At 46.4% G+C, this 16,835-nt stretch overlaps 2 protein-coding genes across 9 annotated transcripts in view; both read left to right on the plus strand.

Moving 5' to 3' along the window:
• The window catches only part of ATG7 (autophagy related 7), a 326,752-nt gene that overhangs the window by 77,751 nt on the left and 232,166 nt on the right, over positions 1 to 16,835 (plus strand). For 5 of the 8 annotated variants that reach the window (XM_059940376.1, XM_059940381.1, XM_059940383.1 and 2 more), the window contains exon 1: positions 11,976 to 12,012. The exons of 2 other annotated variants lie outside the window; for them this stretch is intronic. The gene's annotated coding sequence lies outside the window, so the exon portion shown is untranslated. Of the gene's footprint in view, positions 1 to 11,975; positions 12,013 to 16,835 lie in introns of those variants that run through there. One more of the 8 variants, XM_059940377.1, reaches the window with a different exon arrangement.
• Positions 2,477 to 3,967, plus strand: HRH1 (histamine receptor H1). Its single transcript, XM_059937735.1, has one exon. The coding sequence runs from the start codon at positions 2,477 to 2,479 to the stop codon at positions 3,938 to 3,940; it is 1,464 nt and encodes a 487-aa protein (XP_059793718.1). The 3' UTR covers positions 3,941 to 3,967.

Genomic DNA, 16,835 nt, shown 5'->3' on the forward strand with positions numbered 1-16,835 from the left:
TCTATTATATTCACTAGTTTGTTTTATTTTCTGGATTCCACATATAAGTGATATCATACAGTATTTGTCTTTCTCTGTCTGACTTACTTCACTAAGCATAATGCCCTCTAAGTCCATCCATGTTGTTGCAAATGGCAAAATTTCATTCTTTTATATGGCTGAGTAATATTCCATTACATATATATATATATATATATATATATATACCACAATCTTCTTTATCCATTCATCTGTTGATGGACACTTAGGTTGCTTCCATATCTTGGCAATTGTAAATAATGCTGCTGTGAACATTGGGGTACATTTATCTTTTTGAATCAGTGTTTTTGTTTTTTTTCAGATATATACCCAGGTGTGGAATTGCTGGGTCATATGGTAGTTCTATTTTTAGTTTTTTAAGAACCTCCATACTGTTCTCCATAATGGTTGCACCAATTTACATTCCCACCAACAGTGTACAAGGGTTCCCGTTTCTCCACATCCTCACCAACATTTGTTATTTGTGGTTTTTTTTTTTTTTGATGGTAACCATTCTGATAGGTGTGAGGTGATATCTCATTGTGGTTTTGATTTGCGTTTCCCTGATGATTAGCGATGTTGAGCATCTTTTCATGTGCTTGTTGGCCAGCTGCATGTCCTCTTTGGAAAAATGTCTATTCAGGTCTTCTACCCATTTTTTAATCAGATTCTTTGTTTTTGTTTTTTCTTTTTTAAATTTATTTATTTATTTATTTTTGACTGCATTGGGTCTTCATTGTTGCACATGGGCTTTCTCTAGTTGTGGCAAGCGGGGGCTACTCTTCGTTGCAGTGCGCGGGCTTCTCATTGCAGTGGCTTCTTTTGTTGCGGAGCACGGGCTTTAGGCGCGTGGGCTCAGTAGTTGTGGCTTGCGGGCTCTAGAGCGCAGGCTCAGTAGTTGTGGCGCACAGGCTTAGTTGCTCCGCAGCATGTGGGATCTTCCTGGACCTGGGCTCGAACCCATGTCCCCTGCATTGGCAGGTGGATTCTTAACCACTGAGCCACCAGGGAAGCCCTCGTTGTTTTTTTGATGTTGAGTTGTATGAGCTAATTATATATATTGGATATTAACCCCTTATCAGTCATATCATTTGCAAATATTTTCTCCCATTCAGTAGGTTGTCTTTTCATTTTGTTGATGGTTCCCTTTGCTGTGCAAAAGCTTTTAAGTTTAATTAGGTCCATTTGCTTATTTGGGGTCTTGCTTTTTACCTTTAAAAAATCATAAGAATTTGGCTTTCTACTCAAGAATTTATCTGGCTTTGTCTTAATGTAAAAATAATGTTTTTGCTAAAGAGACATTTACACTCTGTTAGTATTTCTCAGTTTTCTTTAAACTCCTACCACTTTTTGATTAATATAAAAATCTAACAATGCCTTCTGGAAGTTTTAATACCTACTTTGACCTCCCTCCCCAATTGAGGATCACCTATAGCAGGATCCAATCTGTTTTCAGTATAGTCCTACTAGCAAAGGTTTTGTTACATATGACTTTGCATATTTTATGTAACGAAAAAAGATTTCAAACACAAAAGTGAAATAATGAATATGCTTTCTCAATTAACATAATCCTCTTCCCATTTGAGAACCATTCATCTAAGGAGATTTTCTAGATTTATTTCATGCTTTGTGTGTCCTGGTAACCTCTTCTGTATTGGTTGGGAGTGCTTTTAGATGCAAGTAAAAACTCCCACAACAGTGACTTAAGCAAAAAAGATATTTAATTATTTCCCATAATAACCAGCCTTGAGGAAGATGATTCCAGGGTCAGTTCAGCAGCTCAGTAATAACAGGTCTCTGGGCTGGCGTCTCAGTGGTGCTTCCCTGATGGCCCTAAGATGATTGCCATAGCCCCGTGCATCACTTCCTGTCACAAAGAAGAGGGCAAGTGGGAAACACACTTTTACTTGTTTTGCTCATTTGTCAGAGAGGAAGAACTTTCCAGAACCGCATCTCTGCCATGAGACTTCCCCATCTACTTCCTTGGCCTCTAGGAGTTGTGTTTCAAACCCACTCTTAGACCAGCCACTGGCAAAGAGGAACAAGGGGGCATATGCAGCTGAGACCAATCATGATGCAGCCCATCTCCCAGGACATGTGCAACATGGGACTTGTACAAACCTCCCCTTGTTTTTGCTCACCCCTCCCCTCACTAGAATGTGAGCTCCTTGAGGACAGAGGTTTTTGTTTTGTTCACTGCTCTGTTCCCAATACCTAGAACAATGCCCAGGAATGCAGTAAATAGTCATCAAGTGAAGGAAGGGAGGAAGGAATGGCTAAAGAAGCAGGGGATATAGGCTGTAGGTAACCAGCAGTGTCTATCAGCCCCTACAGTATACAACCCTAGCTTGATCACTGTGATAGCACCGAGTGACTACTGATCACCGGGGCTCTGACCTGAATCCTTGTGTCTTTCCTCCCAGGGAGTGAGCCATAGCTGGAGGCTACTCTTGTGCCAATGACCCTTCCCAATTCCTCCAGCGTCTTGGAAGACAAGATGTGTGAGAGGAACAAGACCACCACGCCCAACCCCCAAATGATGCCCCTGGTGGTGGTCCTGAGCGCCATCTCCTTGGTCACAGTGGGACTCAACCTGCTGGTCCTGTATGCTGTGCGCAGCGAGCGGAAGCTACACACGGTGGGGAATCTGTACATCATCAGCCTCTCGGTGGCCGATCTGATCGTGGGGGCCGTCGTCATGCCCATGAACATCCTCTACCTCCTCATGTCCAGGTGGTCCCTGGGGCGCCCTCTCTGCCTCTTTTGGCTTTCCATGGACTATGTGGCCAGCACAGCATCCATTTTCAGCATCTTCATCTTGTGCGTTGATCGCTACCGCTCTGTGCAGCAGCCCCTCAGATACCTGAGGTATCGTACCAAGACCCGAGCATCGGCCACCATCTTGGTGGCCTGGTTTCTCTCCTTCCTGTGGGTTATTCCCATTCTGGGCTGGCATCGCTTCATGTCGAAGACGTCAGGGCACCGGGAGGACAAGTGCGAGACGGACTTCTACGATGTCACCTGGTTCAAGGTCGTGACTGCCATCATCAACTTCTACCTGCCCACCTTGCTCATGCTCTGGTTCTATGCTAAGATCTACAAGGCTGTACAGCAGCACTGTCAGCACCGGGAGCTCATCCGTGGATCCCTCCCGTCCTTCTCTGAAGATAAGCTGAAGCCAGAGGACCTCAGCGTGGGTGCTAAGAAACCAGGGAAGCAGTCTCCCTGGGAGGTTCTGAAAAGGAAGCCGAAAGATGCCGGTGGTGGACCTGTCTTGAAGCCAGCATCCCAAGACCCGAAGGAGATAAAGTCTCCAGGTGTCTTCAGCCAAGAGAAGGATGGAGAACTGGACAAATTCCATTGCTCCCCACTTAACATTGTGCAGATGCAGATGGAGGCAGACGGGAGTGGCAGGGAATACGTAGCCATCAACCAGAGCCAGAGCCAGCTTGAGATGGGTGAGCAGGGCCTGAACATGCATGGGGCCAAGGAGGTATTAGAGGATCAGATCCTAGGTGACAGCCAGTCCTTCTCCCGGACAGACTCAGACACCCCCCCAGAGGTGGCACCCGGGAAAGCTAAATCGAAAAGTGAGTCTAGCACAGGCCTGGATTATATCAAGTTCACCTGGAAGAGGCTTTGCTCACATTCAAGACAGTACGTGTCTGGGTTGCACATGAACCGAGAACGGAAGGCCGCCAAACAACTGGGTTTTATCATGGTGGCCTTCATCATTTGCTGGATTCCTTACTTCATCTTCTTCATGGTCATTGCCTTCTGCGAGAGCTGCTGTAACCAATATGTGCACATGTTCACCATCTGGCTGGGCTACATCAACTCCACGCTGAACCCCCTCATCTACCCCCTGTGCAACGAGAACTTCAAGAAGACGTTCAAGAAAATTCTGCACATTCACTCCTAAGGGAGGCTACAAGGGGATGTAACTAAGTGATGCTTATGATGTTCCTGAAGGAAACAGAGGAGGAAGCCTGTGCATTGCCAGACACCTGGGCTTTCTGGAGCCAAAAGAATAGCCTTAGGGGCTGGGTAGTTTGGAAAGTTCATAGGCACCATTGGAAGAACAGCAGATGGCGGTGGTCAGCAGAGAGACTATACCCTGAGAGCAGAATATTTCCAAGAGAATCGGATCTGGTTGAGCTCTCCTGCTCCTAGGGAAATGTGGGCGCCTCAGACTCACATTGTAATTCAAGCTTTCAGACTCGAATTAATGGGCAACTGAAGGGATACGTGGGTAGAGTTCCAGTAGAGAAGTAGACAGAACTCTGGAGCCTTCCTGGAATGGAGCTATACGACTGTGCAGAGACCTTATATTGATACACACAGACAGATGCTGTCCCCTGCCAGGGGTCACCTTGAGAGGCAGGACAGCTATTCCACTGTGACTGCCACTTCTCAGAACACCTCTCCTCTGAGCCTCTTTTACAGCTTTCTCCAGACCCAGTGTTTGAACCACCTTGGAAATTCTGCCTTATTATTTCTCACTCACGCACATCTTAGAGTTGATAGGAAATTATGCAGTCCGCATATCCATCATTTTCAAACCCAAATTCCTTTTTTGCTATTAAAGAAAAAAGCTAAATGCTGCCCTCAAAGAGAAAAGAATATTTTTTAAATGGTTGTTCATTAAAAACCAAAAAGGGGAGTGGAGAGAAGAAAGCCATATTTCTTGAGGGCTGTGCCAGGTTGATGTCATTTAAGCCCCATGACACCCCACAACAGGAGGGTGGTAGTACAAGAGAAGCAAATTGAAGTGCAGCAAGGTGAAATAAGGTGCCTGAGATCACACAGCTAGTTATAGGAGAGCTAGAGTGAACATCCTGTGGTTTCAGCTCATTGTAACACATTTTCTACTAAAGGCAAAAATTTGTTCTATTCAGCACACACACACACACACAAATTCCTGAGAGTGGTGGCAATTCTCAGGAGTATATTGAGGGCTTCCCTGGTGGCGCAGTGGTTAAGAATCCGCCTGCCAACACAGGCGACATGGGTTCGAGCCCTGGTCAGGGAAGATCCCACATGCCGCGGAGCAGCTAAGCCCGTGCGCCACGGCTACTGAGCCTGCACTCTAGAGCCTGCGAGCCACAACTACTGAGCCCACGCACCTAGAGCCCGTGCTCCACAACAAGAGAAGCCACTGCAATGAGAAGTCCGCGCACCGCAACGAAGAGTAGTCCCCGCTCACCACAACGAGAGAAAGCCTGCGTGCAGCAATGAGGACCCAACACAGCCAAAAATAAATAAATAAATAAATTTATTTTTTAAAAAAAGCGTATATTGAGAGCAGGAAGAGCTGACATAGATGTTTGTGGCCACAGAGGTGATACTTTTGAAGGGACAGTGTGCATTTTCATCTGTGAGTTTTGCTGTTTATCCAAGAAGAGTCATCATGTTCTTTTATAGGCAAACCTCTTAAGTCAAAACTAGCAAAGGCATGGGAACACGCAGTTTTACTTGGTGTTTATATTGCAATCTGGTTATGATTTATATTTTAAAACTTCATGCTAAACTGTAATCTATGTAGCTAGTGGGAGTGCCTGTACAAGCTGGTATTTTATGTCGTATGTTCCTGTTTGCATGATCTGTTAAAATGAGAGATTTTTTACCTACCTAAAATATGATCTTTGAAACTATACTGTTACAAGTTTGATTGATTTAATACTACCTTTCTGAGTCTCTTGGACTGAGAAGATGTATTGAAATGTAATGTCAAATGTTACAAGATCTGATACAAGGTTTCTCTTTGGTTTTGTAAGGACATATACATTCACATTTGTAAACATCTTTAGGCTGGTTTAGGTTATCCTGCAGCTGGTCTGTTTCCAGGTCAGAAACCAGGAAGAGTTACTTCCCGGGACCCCTCAGGACCCAGGAGCACTTTTAAGGACTACCCCACGCAGACAAATGGCTAAGTGCCTGTTATTGATGTTGATGAACAGTTGAGGCAACTAGTGGTTACGAGCCCTGACTTTGGGTCAACGAGACTTGGATTTGAATCTGACAAGAACAAAAAATGGTCAATATAAATTGCCAGAGCATAATAAACAAGGTCCATGGATTATTGTGTACAGTGTTTATGGTGCTTGCAGAGTGAATGGTACCCAGTGGGGACTCAAGTAGTTTTAAAATATACTGAGCGTATACTTTCGTGCTCTACCACTGTTATCTAATCTAATCTCTACAACACCTCGTGAGGCAGATTTCTGTATTTTTACAAACAGGCAAACCAAAGCGCAGAGGGATTAATAAGGACCAGGTCCAAGATCTGATTGTGGAATGGGCTTCCTTTCCACGGTATCAGCCTGCTCTTCCTACGCCTGTCTGTATGCTTGAATTAATTCTTAAATTCATGAAAGACAAGGGACTATGGTGCAGACGTAACTCAGCCCTAGCCCACTCAGGAAAGAATCAGTGGCTGATGGCTTACACAAAATCCAGTTGAAACCAGGCTCTCTGCCCAAAATATGAAAATAAATACCTTCTTGGAAAAGGCTGTCAGAGACCTTGATTATAGATTAAAACTTGCAGACTCAGAAGCCCCTTTGGGTTTCTTTTTATGGACTTAAAGCTGATGAGCTTAAAGCCAATTCCTCCACTGACCAATTTGCCAAATTGACCAAATGTTGGCTTCTTTTTAACTATTTACAAGGTTTACAGCAATGCATGTTGGGTGAGGTTTTTAAGAGACGTTTTCTGCAATTGTTGTGAAGTTAGAGTAACAGATTTTTGTTTTTCTTCACAGCCACATATTGAAGAAGGTTCAATATGCTTTGTTCCCAGATCACTGCTGTTGCAGGGAGAGACCAAGTTGCAGAGAGGGGAGAAATAGAGGTGAAGAGACTTCAGGTGACAGAGGGGAAAACAAGGCGTAGAAATAAGAGGAAACTAGGGGAGGCAGGGGTGTTACCGAGCCCAAGCTCCTATTGCTCCTGCAGGACAGGCCAGTAAATCAAGAGACGAGCTGTGGGAGCTGGGAATGGTGACTTCATCTGGGAAGCCAGCGGACCAAAAAGAAGGTGGACTAGTGTCCCAAAGAGCCATCTTCCCGAGTTAGAATTCAGGCTTATTTTATACTAAAAGGAGAGGGGATAAGGTCCTAGTTCCGGCCAGACTTCAGAGGGGATGTGTTCATTTCTTCCTTCCTGCAGCCATTCGCAGGTGGGCCTGGTCAGGATGCTTCCTGTGAGCTAAACAAAAGTATTTTCACTTAATGCTCATTACGTGGGAGGCAGGGTTCCCAGAGGTGGGCCATTATGTATAATTTAAGCCTATAGGCAACATCCCTTTAGTGATTAATTTGTAATAGAATACAAAGGTTCTTCCCTGTTACGGGGTTGGGGGGGTCAGAGAGGAGGGATCTAGGGGAAGAGATGGGGGACACCAAGGAACAGAAGAGGGAGGAAGGGGGAAATGAAGTGTAGAGGGACAGAGATGGGGAGAGATTAAGAGGCAGAGAGATGGAGACATTTAGGGGAAGACAAAGTGAGAAACTGAGGAATGGGAAAGGAGACAGAAGGAGAAGTGAAAAGCAGGAGACAGAGCATAAACTGAGTGGCATGATATTAATACACTCAAGAAAAACCTACATTCAAGAATATATTCTTCATTAATGTGTTCATAAGTTAAATATAGTCAAAGGAAGAATAAAGCCATCCTTAATTTTTGGTAAAGAGAAAATTCTTTCAAATGCGTCTCTGAAGGCAACATGAAAACCATCAACTACAACATCATATAAATCTATAAAAGCTTGCAAAGCCATTCCATCCAGTAGAAATCGCCATAAACTTTAGACATTGGTAAGTTAGTGTTACGCGAAAAACTGAGTTTGCCTCTTGGTGCATATCAATCTGAAAGATACAGCCAAGCCCAAGAGCAGGAGAAGGAAGTATTTATTCCTTGCAGCAAGTAAGGAGAACCCCGGGGATCTTTCCCAAAGCAGTGCCTCCCCAACAGCAAAACTGGGAAGTTTTAAGCTAGGGGTACATGTATATTCATGGAGGAGCGTGGGCGTTGAATGAAGTCACAAGGGTCCTAAAAGGTCCACATCATCAGCCGTTAGGTTCCAGTTGATCTGGTGGTTGAGCATCTGAGGGTGGGGGCGAATTAAATTCTGCAAAACAGCTCAAGAAAGTGCTTCAGGGCTAGTCTCTACCATTGGAACAGAAGTGGGAGTCTTTACAAATGATATGTTATTTTTGCTGTTGTTGCTTCTCTTGCCTGATAACAGTCATTTGTTCCTGCATTTTTTGTTGTTGTTGTTCCTTTAAGATCATTAATTACAGAGACCTGTTCAAAGATAAGCATTGTGGCCAGGCTCAGATCACAAAATGGCTTAGGCCAAAAATGGCTTCTCTTATGTCAGGAAAGCCAGGCCTAGTTCTCTTTCTCTGGGGACCCCCTACCCTATCTGCTTACATTAGCAAAATGTCCATTTAGAAAATCCATGAGTCTGTAGATTAGCCATTTGATAACTTTGTCATTTGGTTACTTGGCTGGCAGAAAATCGCTTGTCTCTCTTTTGAAGATGGGTCTTCTGGAAGGTAGATTCAAGTCTTAACAGCAAGGCGAAGAAGATGCAGGGCTCTCCTGGCTGTGACGCATTCTAAGTGCTGTAAAGAAACAATGCTGTTAAGACCTAATTTGCCAGCATATCATGCCACAATTTCGTGGGCTTTCAAAGTCTAGGTTGTGCAGTGGTTCCCACTGGGGGGGGGGAATGGGTCTTCAACTGAGCTGCAAGACAAGTGATGAAAGTACATTGACCTGGATCTCTGTGGTCTTGAATAAGTGTCATGGGCCTCGTTGCCCTACTGTGTCTGAGAACATTCTCTGCCTTTTTATGGTTCCTGGTCTTGCATCTTTTTTGATGCTCCATCATCTTGGTTCCCCAGTTGTCTGTCTCCCCCATGCTGGGCAGCAGGGGCAGATCTTCTGCTCTGAGCCTCACCCTAATTCCATGCTAACATGGAGGCCACATCTGTGACCTAAGTGACCATCTACTTTGGATGCCCAGACCGCATCTAATAATATAACACACACTTTTGAGCACTTCTTGGGCCAGTCCTTGGGGCCAGGCCTTAGGAGACAGTGGATGACATACAGACATGGCTTCCACCTCATGGACCTACTGCAGGGTTGCAAGCGACAGAAACCAGCTTTGTGAATGGCTACTGGGGTGTTTTGTGGAATCCAGTAACACTTTTTTTTTTTTTAACTGGTGGTGCAGTGCACACTTGGGTGAATATGTCTTTTCTGGTTTTTAAATTATTTATTTTTGGCTGCGTTGGGTCTTCGTTGCTGCGCACGGGCTTTCTCTAGTTGCGGTGAGCGGGAGCTACTCTTCGTTGTGGTGCATGGGTTTCTCATGGCGGTGGCTTCCCTTGTTGTGGAGCACGGGTTCTAGGAGCACAGGCTCAGTAGTTGTGGCACAAGGGCTCAGTAGCTGTGGCTCACGGGGTCTAGAGCGCAGGCTCAGTAGTTGTGGCACATGGGCTTGGTTGCTCTGCAGCATGTGGGATCTTCCCGGACCAGGGCTCCAACCCATGTCCCCTGCACTGGCGGATTCTTAACCGAATCCAGTAACACTTTGGATGACCTCACCCCTGAAAGGCTTGAGCCAAGGCAGCCACAGGAACCTCAACAACCAGAGTCCAAGGAAGTTCCTGCTAGACTGCTGCTGTTGACCTATGTGAATTATTCCTGTTCCTACTCGCTGTGAGTATCAGTTCAAAAGTCCAAAGCTGAGGGTGAAGAATCATCTTATATCCACCTCTGATGCAATCAACTGTAAAGGGAGGTGGGGGCCAGTTGGCACATGTGGTCCAAACATGGCTGGAGGAACAGTTCCCAGAGAAGCAGGAATCATTGTGAGCTGGGTGGAAACTCCAAAAAATGTATTCATTACAAGGATCTCAAAGTCCAGCAGAGGAAACCTTATAAAGAACTAACTTCAACTCAGCCTCACAGGTGCTTTATCAAGTGAAACACAGGGGTAGGTGGATGTCAGGCATGCCTTCACCTAGGAGGTGACATCCCCACTGTTTTTTTTTTTTTAAACCAAGTTTATTACATTCAATATATACAGTAAAATGCACCCATTTTAAATGTGCAGTTCAATGAGTTTTCAGAAATGTGAACGCCCATGTCATCCCGATCTCAGTCAAGATATAGAACATTTCTATCACCTCAGAAAGTTTCTCATGGCACTTTGCAGACAGTGCTCCCCTTTATACCCTAGGCAACCCCTGATCTGACTTCTATCACTATAGATTAGTTTTGCTGATTCTAGAACTTTCCATATGTGGAATCATATTGTATGGACTCTTTTTCCTTCAACATTTTGTCTAAGATTCACCGACATTTCAAAACTGTGTTTTGAAGACTAAGAGGAAGAATGAGGATACTGCAGGGATGGAGACGTAAAAGAGCAGAATGAGTAGAGTGTGCTTTAAACAGCAGAATTAGTTTTGTGTGACCCGAGCATGCGGTCCGAGGGGGCAGTGGCAGGAGAGGAGCCTGATAAAATGGAAAGAGTTGACAAAGTTGAATTCTCCCTGAGCCCTGCACTCTTGAGAAACAGTGATGGTGAAGAAATCCCCCCACTCTTTTGTGCTCCGGAAATGGTTTACTGCCAAGAGACATCCATTCCCATAGGACCTACGTAAGATTTGGAGATGCTTCCCTTGTTTACCTGTGGCAAGGCTAGACACAGTCCTTCTGAATTCCTGTTCTTTACCTTATAAATGATTTGCTGAACTACTGCTCTCCACTGATCAATCAGAACAAAATGCTGATCAACCAAAGTTTAAACTTCTCTCATTTCCCCAGGCTCTTTTGACCCACCCTCAGCCTGAGCCAGCATATAACTGGCCTCAAGGTAAAACATTCTCCGATTTACTACTATGGGATCAAGCCACCCTTTCTTCCCACTTTTCCACATCCAGTTCTCTCTAGCTTTCTTCAGTCTTCCTGAGAAGGAAGAACTCTTTTTGCATAACCCTTGAGACACCTGCAGAGCTTTCGGCTGGAGTGGTCTCCCCACGGCTATAGTCTTGCCCCTTCCCCTCCCCCACCCTTTGCAATAATCCTTCTGAATAAAGTACTTAATAAGTCTGGATTTGTTTTCTTATTTAGCAAACAGGCTTACGTTAGAATCCTAGCCCAAAAGCTCTTTAACCTTCAACAAGCCACAACTTCTCCTAGCCTCTGTTCTTTCATGTGTAAAATGGGGATAATATAACCTTTACCTTGTAGGACCTTTGTGACCACTAAAGACAGGAAACCATGAAAATATGATAGTCAATAAATAGGAGTCAATAGAGTTACATCAGAGTCACGGCCTTACATGTCAGATTAGGTTTACACTCACTATTGTCTCTTCCACACCTGTCCAATGCTTGGCACTTGGCTCAGTAAAGAATTTAGAATGAATACCTTTATCCCACTGATAGCGGGCGGGGGTGGGGTTTGAAAATAATACCTGGTTTAGAAAGAGCAGGTTGGTCACTGTTGACTTTCATCCAGCCTTTACGTATTAAAAAGGGCCGTCTCTCCACACCTGCCTCCCTAACGGTCCCTGTGATACATTTGATGCTGCCTCTCCTGGAAAACGGAAATGATAATTCCTGTCATCCTCTGAAATCACTGGAGAGAAGGATGAGCACTTTTTTAACAGCCTGAGGGGCATACACACATTCCCACATCTGATAAGAGAAAGTCTCTCCATCAGCTCTCACAAGGGGTCCTAGCCCACCTCCTGAGGCCCCGCCTTGCCCACGGCTCAAGTTCCTCCCACTCAGCTGGGTGCTAGGGGCTCCTTTACCTGGCGGGCTCGTGGCTCCGGGTGCGCATGTGCGCACTTCCTCCAAACCCACCCACACACCCCTCCCTTCCCGGCTGGCGGGGGCGGGGCCACATTGCGTCATCGGGGCGCGCGCGGCGGACAGCGCCGTGGTTGCCGGAAGTTGGGCGGCGGTAAGTGAGCCGCGTTGGTGAGGGAGGAGTGGGGTCCTGCGCGGTCGGTTTTGGAGCCCCGGGGAGAAGGGGCGAGCTCGGCGGTGAGGGCGAGGGTCACGGCGGGTCTGAGGATCCTGGTCCTCCCTCCTCGAGGGAGTCACTGACTCCGGCTCTCGCCTTCTGTCTCCGGTCACGTCCCCTCAGACTGGTTCAGCGCGGGGTCTTCTGACTAGGAAGCTCCTGCTGATTAACGAAGTCATTCCCGCCTGTCCCCTGTCAGCAAGTGCTCCGAATCTCCAGTGTTGGAACACGGGAGACAGGCCGCCTGGGCTCTCCTCCTGGCTTTGCCGGTTCTGCTGTGTGACTGGCGCGTCTTTTCTGGCCAACTCCTCTCTTCTCCTTATGTGACATGATTTTGAAACCCTTTAAGGAGTTGAATACAGGGCTCTCATTCAACCACAGGGTCCTTTTTCTGTTCTCAGCCAGCTTCTCATAATAGAGAATAAGCGTAAACACTGATTGAGCTTCTGCTGCATGCCTGCCACTGCTCTGCAAGCTGGGAATACCAAAGTAAGTAAGGTACACATCCCTGTCTTCAAGGAGTTAATTTTTTTTTTTTTTTAAGTCAAGGAGATAGCAGCACTATAGAATGAAGCTATTGTAGAAGTTTGCTGGAGGAGGACTTAGGGTGCTTGTAAGTCAGGCCGAGGCATCAGTAGGCTTCTGTGAGGAGGTGTTGCTTTATCCAGGTCCTGAAGGTTGAGCAGGTTTAGTCAGGTGAAGAGGGCTGGTAGCTGGGACCATATCGCAGACACTGGGAGTGGCATAAACAGAAGCCTGTACAATGAATGACCTGCAAGTAGTTCACCCAAGTTGGAGTGTCCAGTTGTAAAAGAGGTGATTCTAGAAAGCCAGATCATGAAGGATCTTGTGGGTGATAGCATGTGAGGAGCAGACTTTGGAAGTTGTGATACTTGTATGCCATTTCTGGCTTTGCCCCTGAGCTAGTTTCATGACCTTGGGCAAGTCACTTCCTTTCTTAGCTTCAGTTTCCTCATCTATAAAAAGGACAAACAGGGAGCTCCCTGGTGGCCTAGTGGTTAGGATTATGGGCTTTCACTGCCGTGGCCCGGGTTCAATCCCTGGTCGGGAAACGGAGAGCCCACAAGCCGTGTGGTGTTGCAAAAAACAAAACACAACAAAACAAAACCCCAAAACAAAACAACAGCAACAAAGAATAAAAAACAAAACAACAACAAAAAAAGGGCAAACATTAACCTACCTCCTAGGGTTGCTGTGAGAAGCAAATGAGATGATGTGTTACTCACTTGGCACTAGTAGATGGTAAACAATAAGCTGTAGCAGTTACAATTGCCATGTTAAGAAGCTTTATTTGAAAGTGTGGCTGTGAAGAGTGGAGTCCTGTGGAATTTTACACAGGGGTCTGACATGGTCTCATCTGTTTCAAATTACCCAGGCAATGATGTGCTGATTACACTGGGTGGGGAAGGACCCACAGGGAAACCAGTCAGGGCAGTTTTGCCATGGTCCAGGTGACAGAGGAGGGAGGCCAGAACCAAGGCAGCGGCTATGTGGATGGAGAGGGCTGGGTGGATTTGAGAGACCAAGGAAGTGGGATTTGCTGGACTGGTAACTGATTGGATGATACCTCGAGTCAGGAGTCAGGATATTGGGGGTGGAGTGGGGAATGAATCCTCTTTGTGGAAATAAATAATAAGTTCTTTGATCAGTGGTCCCTGATTGGTTATCCCTGACCTCAGAGATTTTATTTGGAAGTCAGAATGGCCTCTGTCCTCCACTTTTACCCAGGGAAGTAAGATTCACTAATGCCTTCCTGCTGTCTATCTCCAGATAAAGCCTCCTGGCTTTCTCCAGTGTAAGTAAAGCCCCACTGTGTGTTCAAGGGAGAATGAATAGGTGCTGCTTTGTTGCCAGGCCGACGGCATGCATCTCCATGGTCTCGTTAGGCTGGGTGACAACCTGTCTGCCTGGTCTCAGTCCAGCCACAGAATGATCGCCTCTGGGACTTTCACACCTTCTTCTTTCTGGTTACCGTCCTTTGAACTTGTTCCTGTGTGTCGGTCTCTTTGTGACTGTGTAGCATAGAAAGCAAGTCCTCTTTCCTCCGGGAGTCTGGCCATGCACAGCAGGACTGTACTCTTCTTTCCATAACCTAAGGCCCTGCGCGGCTCTGCTGGGCCTCGTTGTAGACGCTTCACGCTCTTGACACTGTCACACTATCTGAGAGCCAGCCGGGCTCTCAGCACTGCCCACACGTCCCTCCTTGTCTCTCACGTCTTCATCCCTCTCCCGGCTTCCTACCCTGCCTTTGACTTCACTGAGTTGCAGCCATCAGTCAAGGCTCCTCAACTTCTGGCGTTACAAACTTATCTCCAGCTGACCCTATTGCTTTGCCTTTTATTCTAATTCTGTGAAAAAATGGTGTTTGTTCTAAGGTTAGTTCCTTTGCGTATGCTGAGATCCTGTCTCCTCCTTTTCCTCAGGACCTGGTTCCATCATTTGTCCCATTTCTTTCCTGTTTAACTTATCCCTCTAATTTAAGTATCCTCTGTTTACTCTAATTTTCAAAAAAACAAAGCACCCTCCCATTAACCTCTGCTGTACCCTGTCACACCTCCTTTTCCCAGCCACTTTTCTTGGACAAGGTGCCACCTCTACTTCCTGAAGTCATCATTCACTGAAATTCTACTTCTGCATCACCCCTCCCCCAAAACTGCTCTCCTCAAAGTCATCAGGCCTTGGTGTTGCCAGAACCCCTGGCAACAGAAGGAACTCTTTTCCTTCCTTATCTTTTGCGTTCTCAGCACGTCTGACACTGCTGATACTCCTTCACTTATAAAATCCACTCCTGCTTTGAGCTCTCTCTCTGGCCATTTCCCCTCAGTTTCCATTGTGGGCTCTTTTCCTCCTTTTGTCCTTTAAATGCTAGTTTTCCTCAAGGCCCTGCCTTCTACTCATTGCTCTTCTCAACCACAGTGTGAACTCTCATTTCTGTGCCAGTGACCGCTGCTCTGGATCTTGAGTCCAGAGCTCTCCTGAGTGCCAGCCCTAAAACTCTGCGAGTCCAAAACTAAGCTCATCATCTTCTCTCCAAACCTGTGATTCTCTCTCCATTCTTTACGCTCGCTCATTCACTTTCTGCATTTATTCATTCCAATGAGTAAACGTTATGAACCCTGGGAGTCATCTTGGACTTTTCCCTCTCATCCCATCCCTCCCTTCCTCCTTCCCAGCCTGGGCAGTCATCAGAGTTCTACAGGTTCTTCTTCCTTGATATCTCCTGATACGTTTTCGCTTCCATTTCCTCTCCCACTGCCTTAGTTCAGGCCCTTCTCACTTCCTGCCTATATTCCTGCCCAACCTCTGAGCTGGTTGCCCTGCCTCAGCAGTCTGGCCCTAGCTGGTGCTGGAGTGCCCTTTCTAAAATGCAGACCTTTGCTAAAATACAAATCAGTAGCTTTTCATGGAAGACCTTTCATGATTTGGCATTCACCTACTTTTCTGGTGTGGTTTCCAGCTACTCTGCCACATGAACCTTTTCTTCTCGCCATACAGAACTCTTTGTGTTTTCTGAAACATACCATGCTATTTCCTTTGTTCATAGATTCAGTCATCAGCAGGTATTTTTTGGGCACCTGTGAGGTGCTAGGACTGAGTCAGGTGCTGGGAAAACAATGACTGATGGAGGACAATGAGAAACTGACACAGTTCCTTTCTCAAAGAGCTTTTCTCCTAGTAAGGAAGACTGACATTCATCAGTATGTATAAAATAACTGTGCATGTGCTGTGAAGTGGGAGGTAATGGTGCTTTTTGTCGGTAGGATACAGGAGAACTGACCTAAGCAGGAGACGAGGGAGTCAGGGAAGCCTTCCCTCTACTGATGGTTGAGCTCAGATTTGATGGGAGAAGAGGAATTAAGTAGACGCTGGGCATGTGGATGGACAAGAACATTCTAAGCTTGTGCAGAGGCCATGGGGGTGTTTCTAGAATTGGAGACGTGGAACTGAGAGAGCTTCCTCCTTTTGCCTGGAGTGTCCCTACTCCCCACTGTAGCCTTCCTCATCCAGTGGGACTGGCTTGGGCTGGTGCTGCTGACCACCCCCTCTCCCAACCATCCAAAGGACATTTGGAAGTGTGTGGAGCTGTTGTATTTTGTGACATGACCACGGGGCATTACTGCATTTAAGAGGGTACCAGGGGTGCTAGACATTCTGCAATGTGTGGGGCTAGCAGCAAATGAAAAAGAATTGTCCCACCCAACATGTCAAGTGGTGTCCCTGTTGAGAATCCACTGCCAGTTCTTCTTTTTTTTTTTTTTTTTTTTTAAGAGGCTTGGCTTTTTTTTTTTTAATTTATATTTTTATTTATTTATTTATTTATGGCTGTGTTGGGTCTTCGCTGCTGTGCGAGGGCCCTCTCCAGCTGCAGCAGGCGAGGGCCACTCCTCATCGCGGTGCGCGGGCCTCTCACCATCGCGGCTCTCTCCGCGGAGCACAGGCTCCAGACGCGCAGGCTCAGCAGCTGTGGCTCACGGGCCCAGTTGCTCCGCGGCATGTGGGATCCTCCCAGACCAGGGCTCGAACCCCTGTGCCCCGCATTAGCAGGCAGACTCTCAACCACTGTGCCAACAGGGAAGCCCCACTGCCAGTTCTTTTTGAAATCTGGGCTCGAGGGTTTCCTCCTCCTCCCACAACACCCTGCCGAAACGCTTTCACCACACTTACTGTGCTCGTGTTACCCACAGCTTGCTCTGTTGTCATTCCTCGTTTGTCTTACCCTCAAAACTGTTAGCTCCTTA

Source organism: Balaenoptera ricei, chromosome 11 (genome assembly GCF_028023285.1).
Source record: "Balaenoptera ricei isolate mBalRic1 chromosome 11, mBalRic1.hap2, whole genome shotgun sequence".
NCBI classification, from domain to species: Eukaryota; Metazoa; Chordata; class Mammalia; order Artiodactyla; family Balaenopteridae; genus Balaenoptera; species Balaenoptera ricei.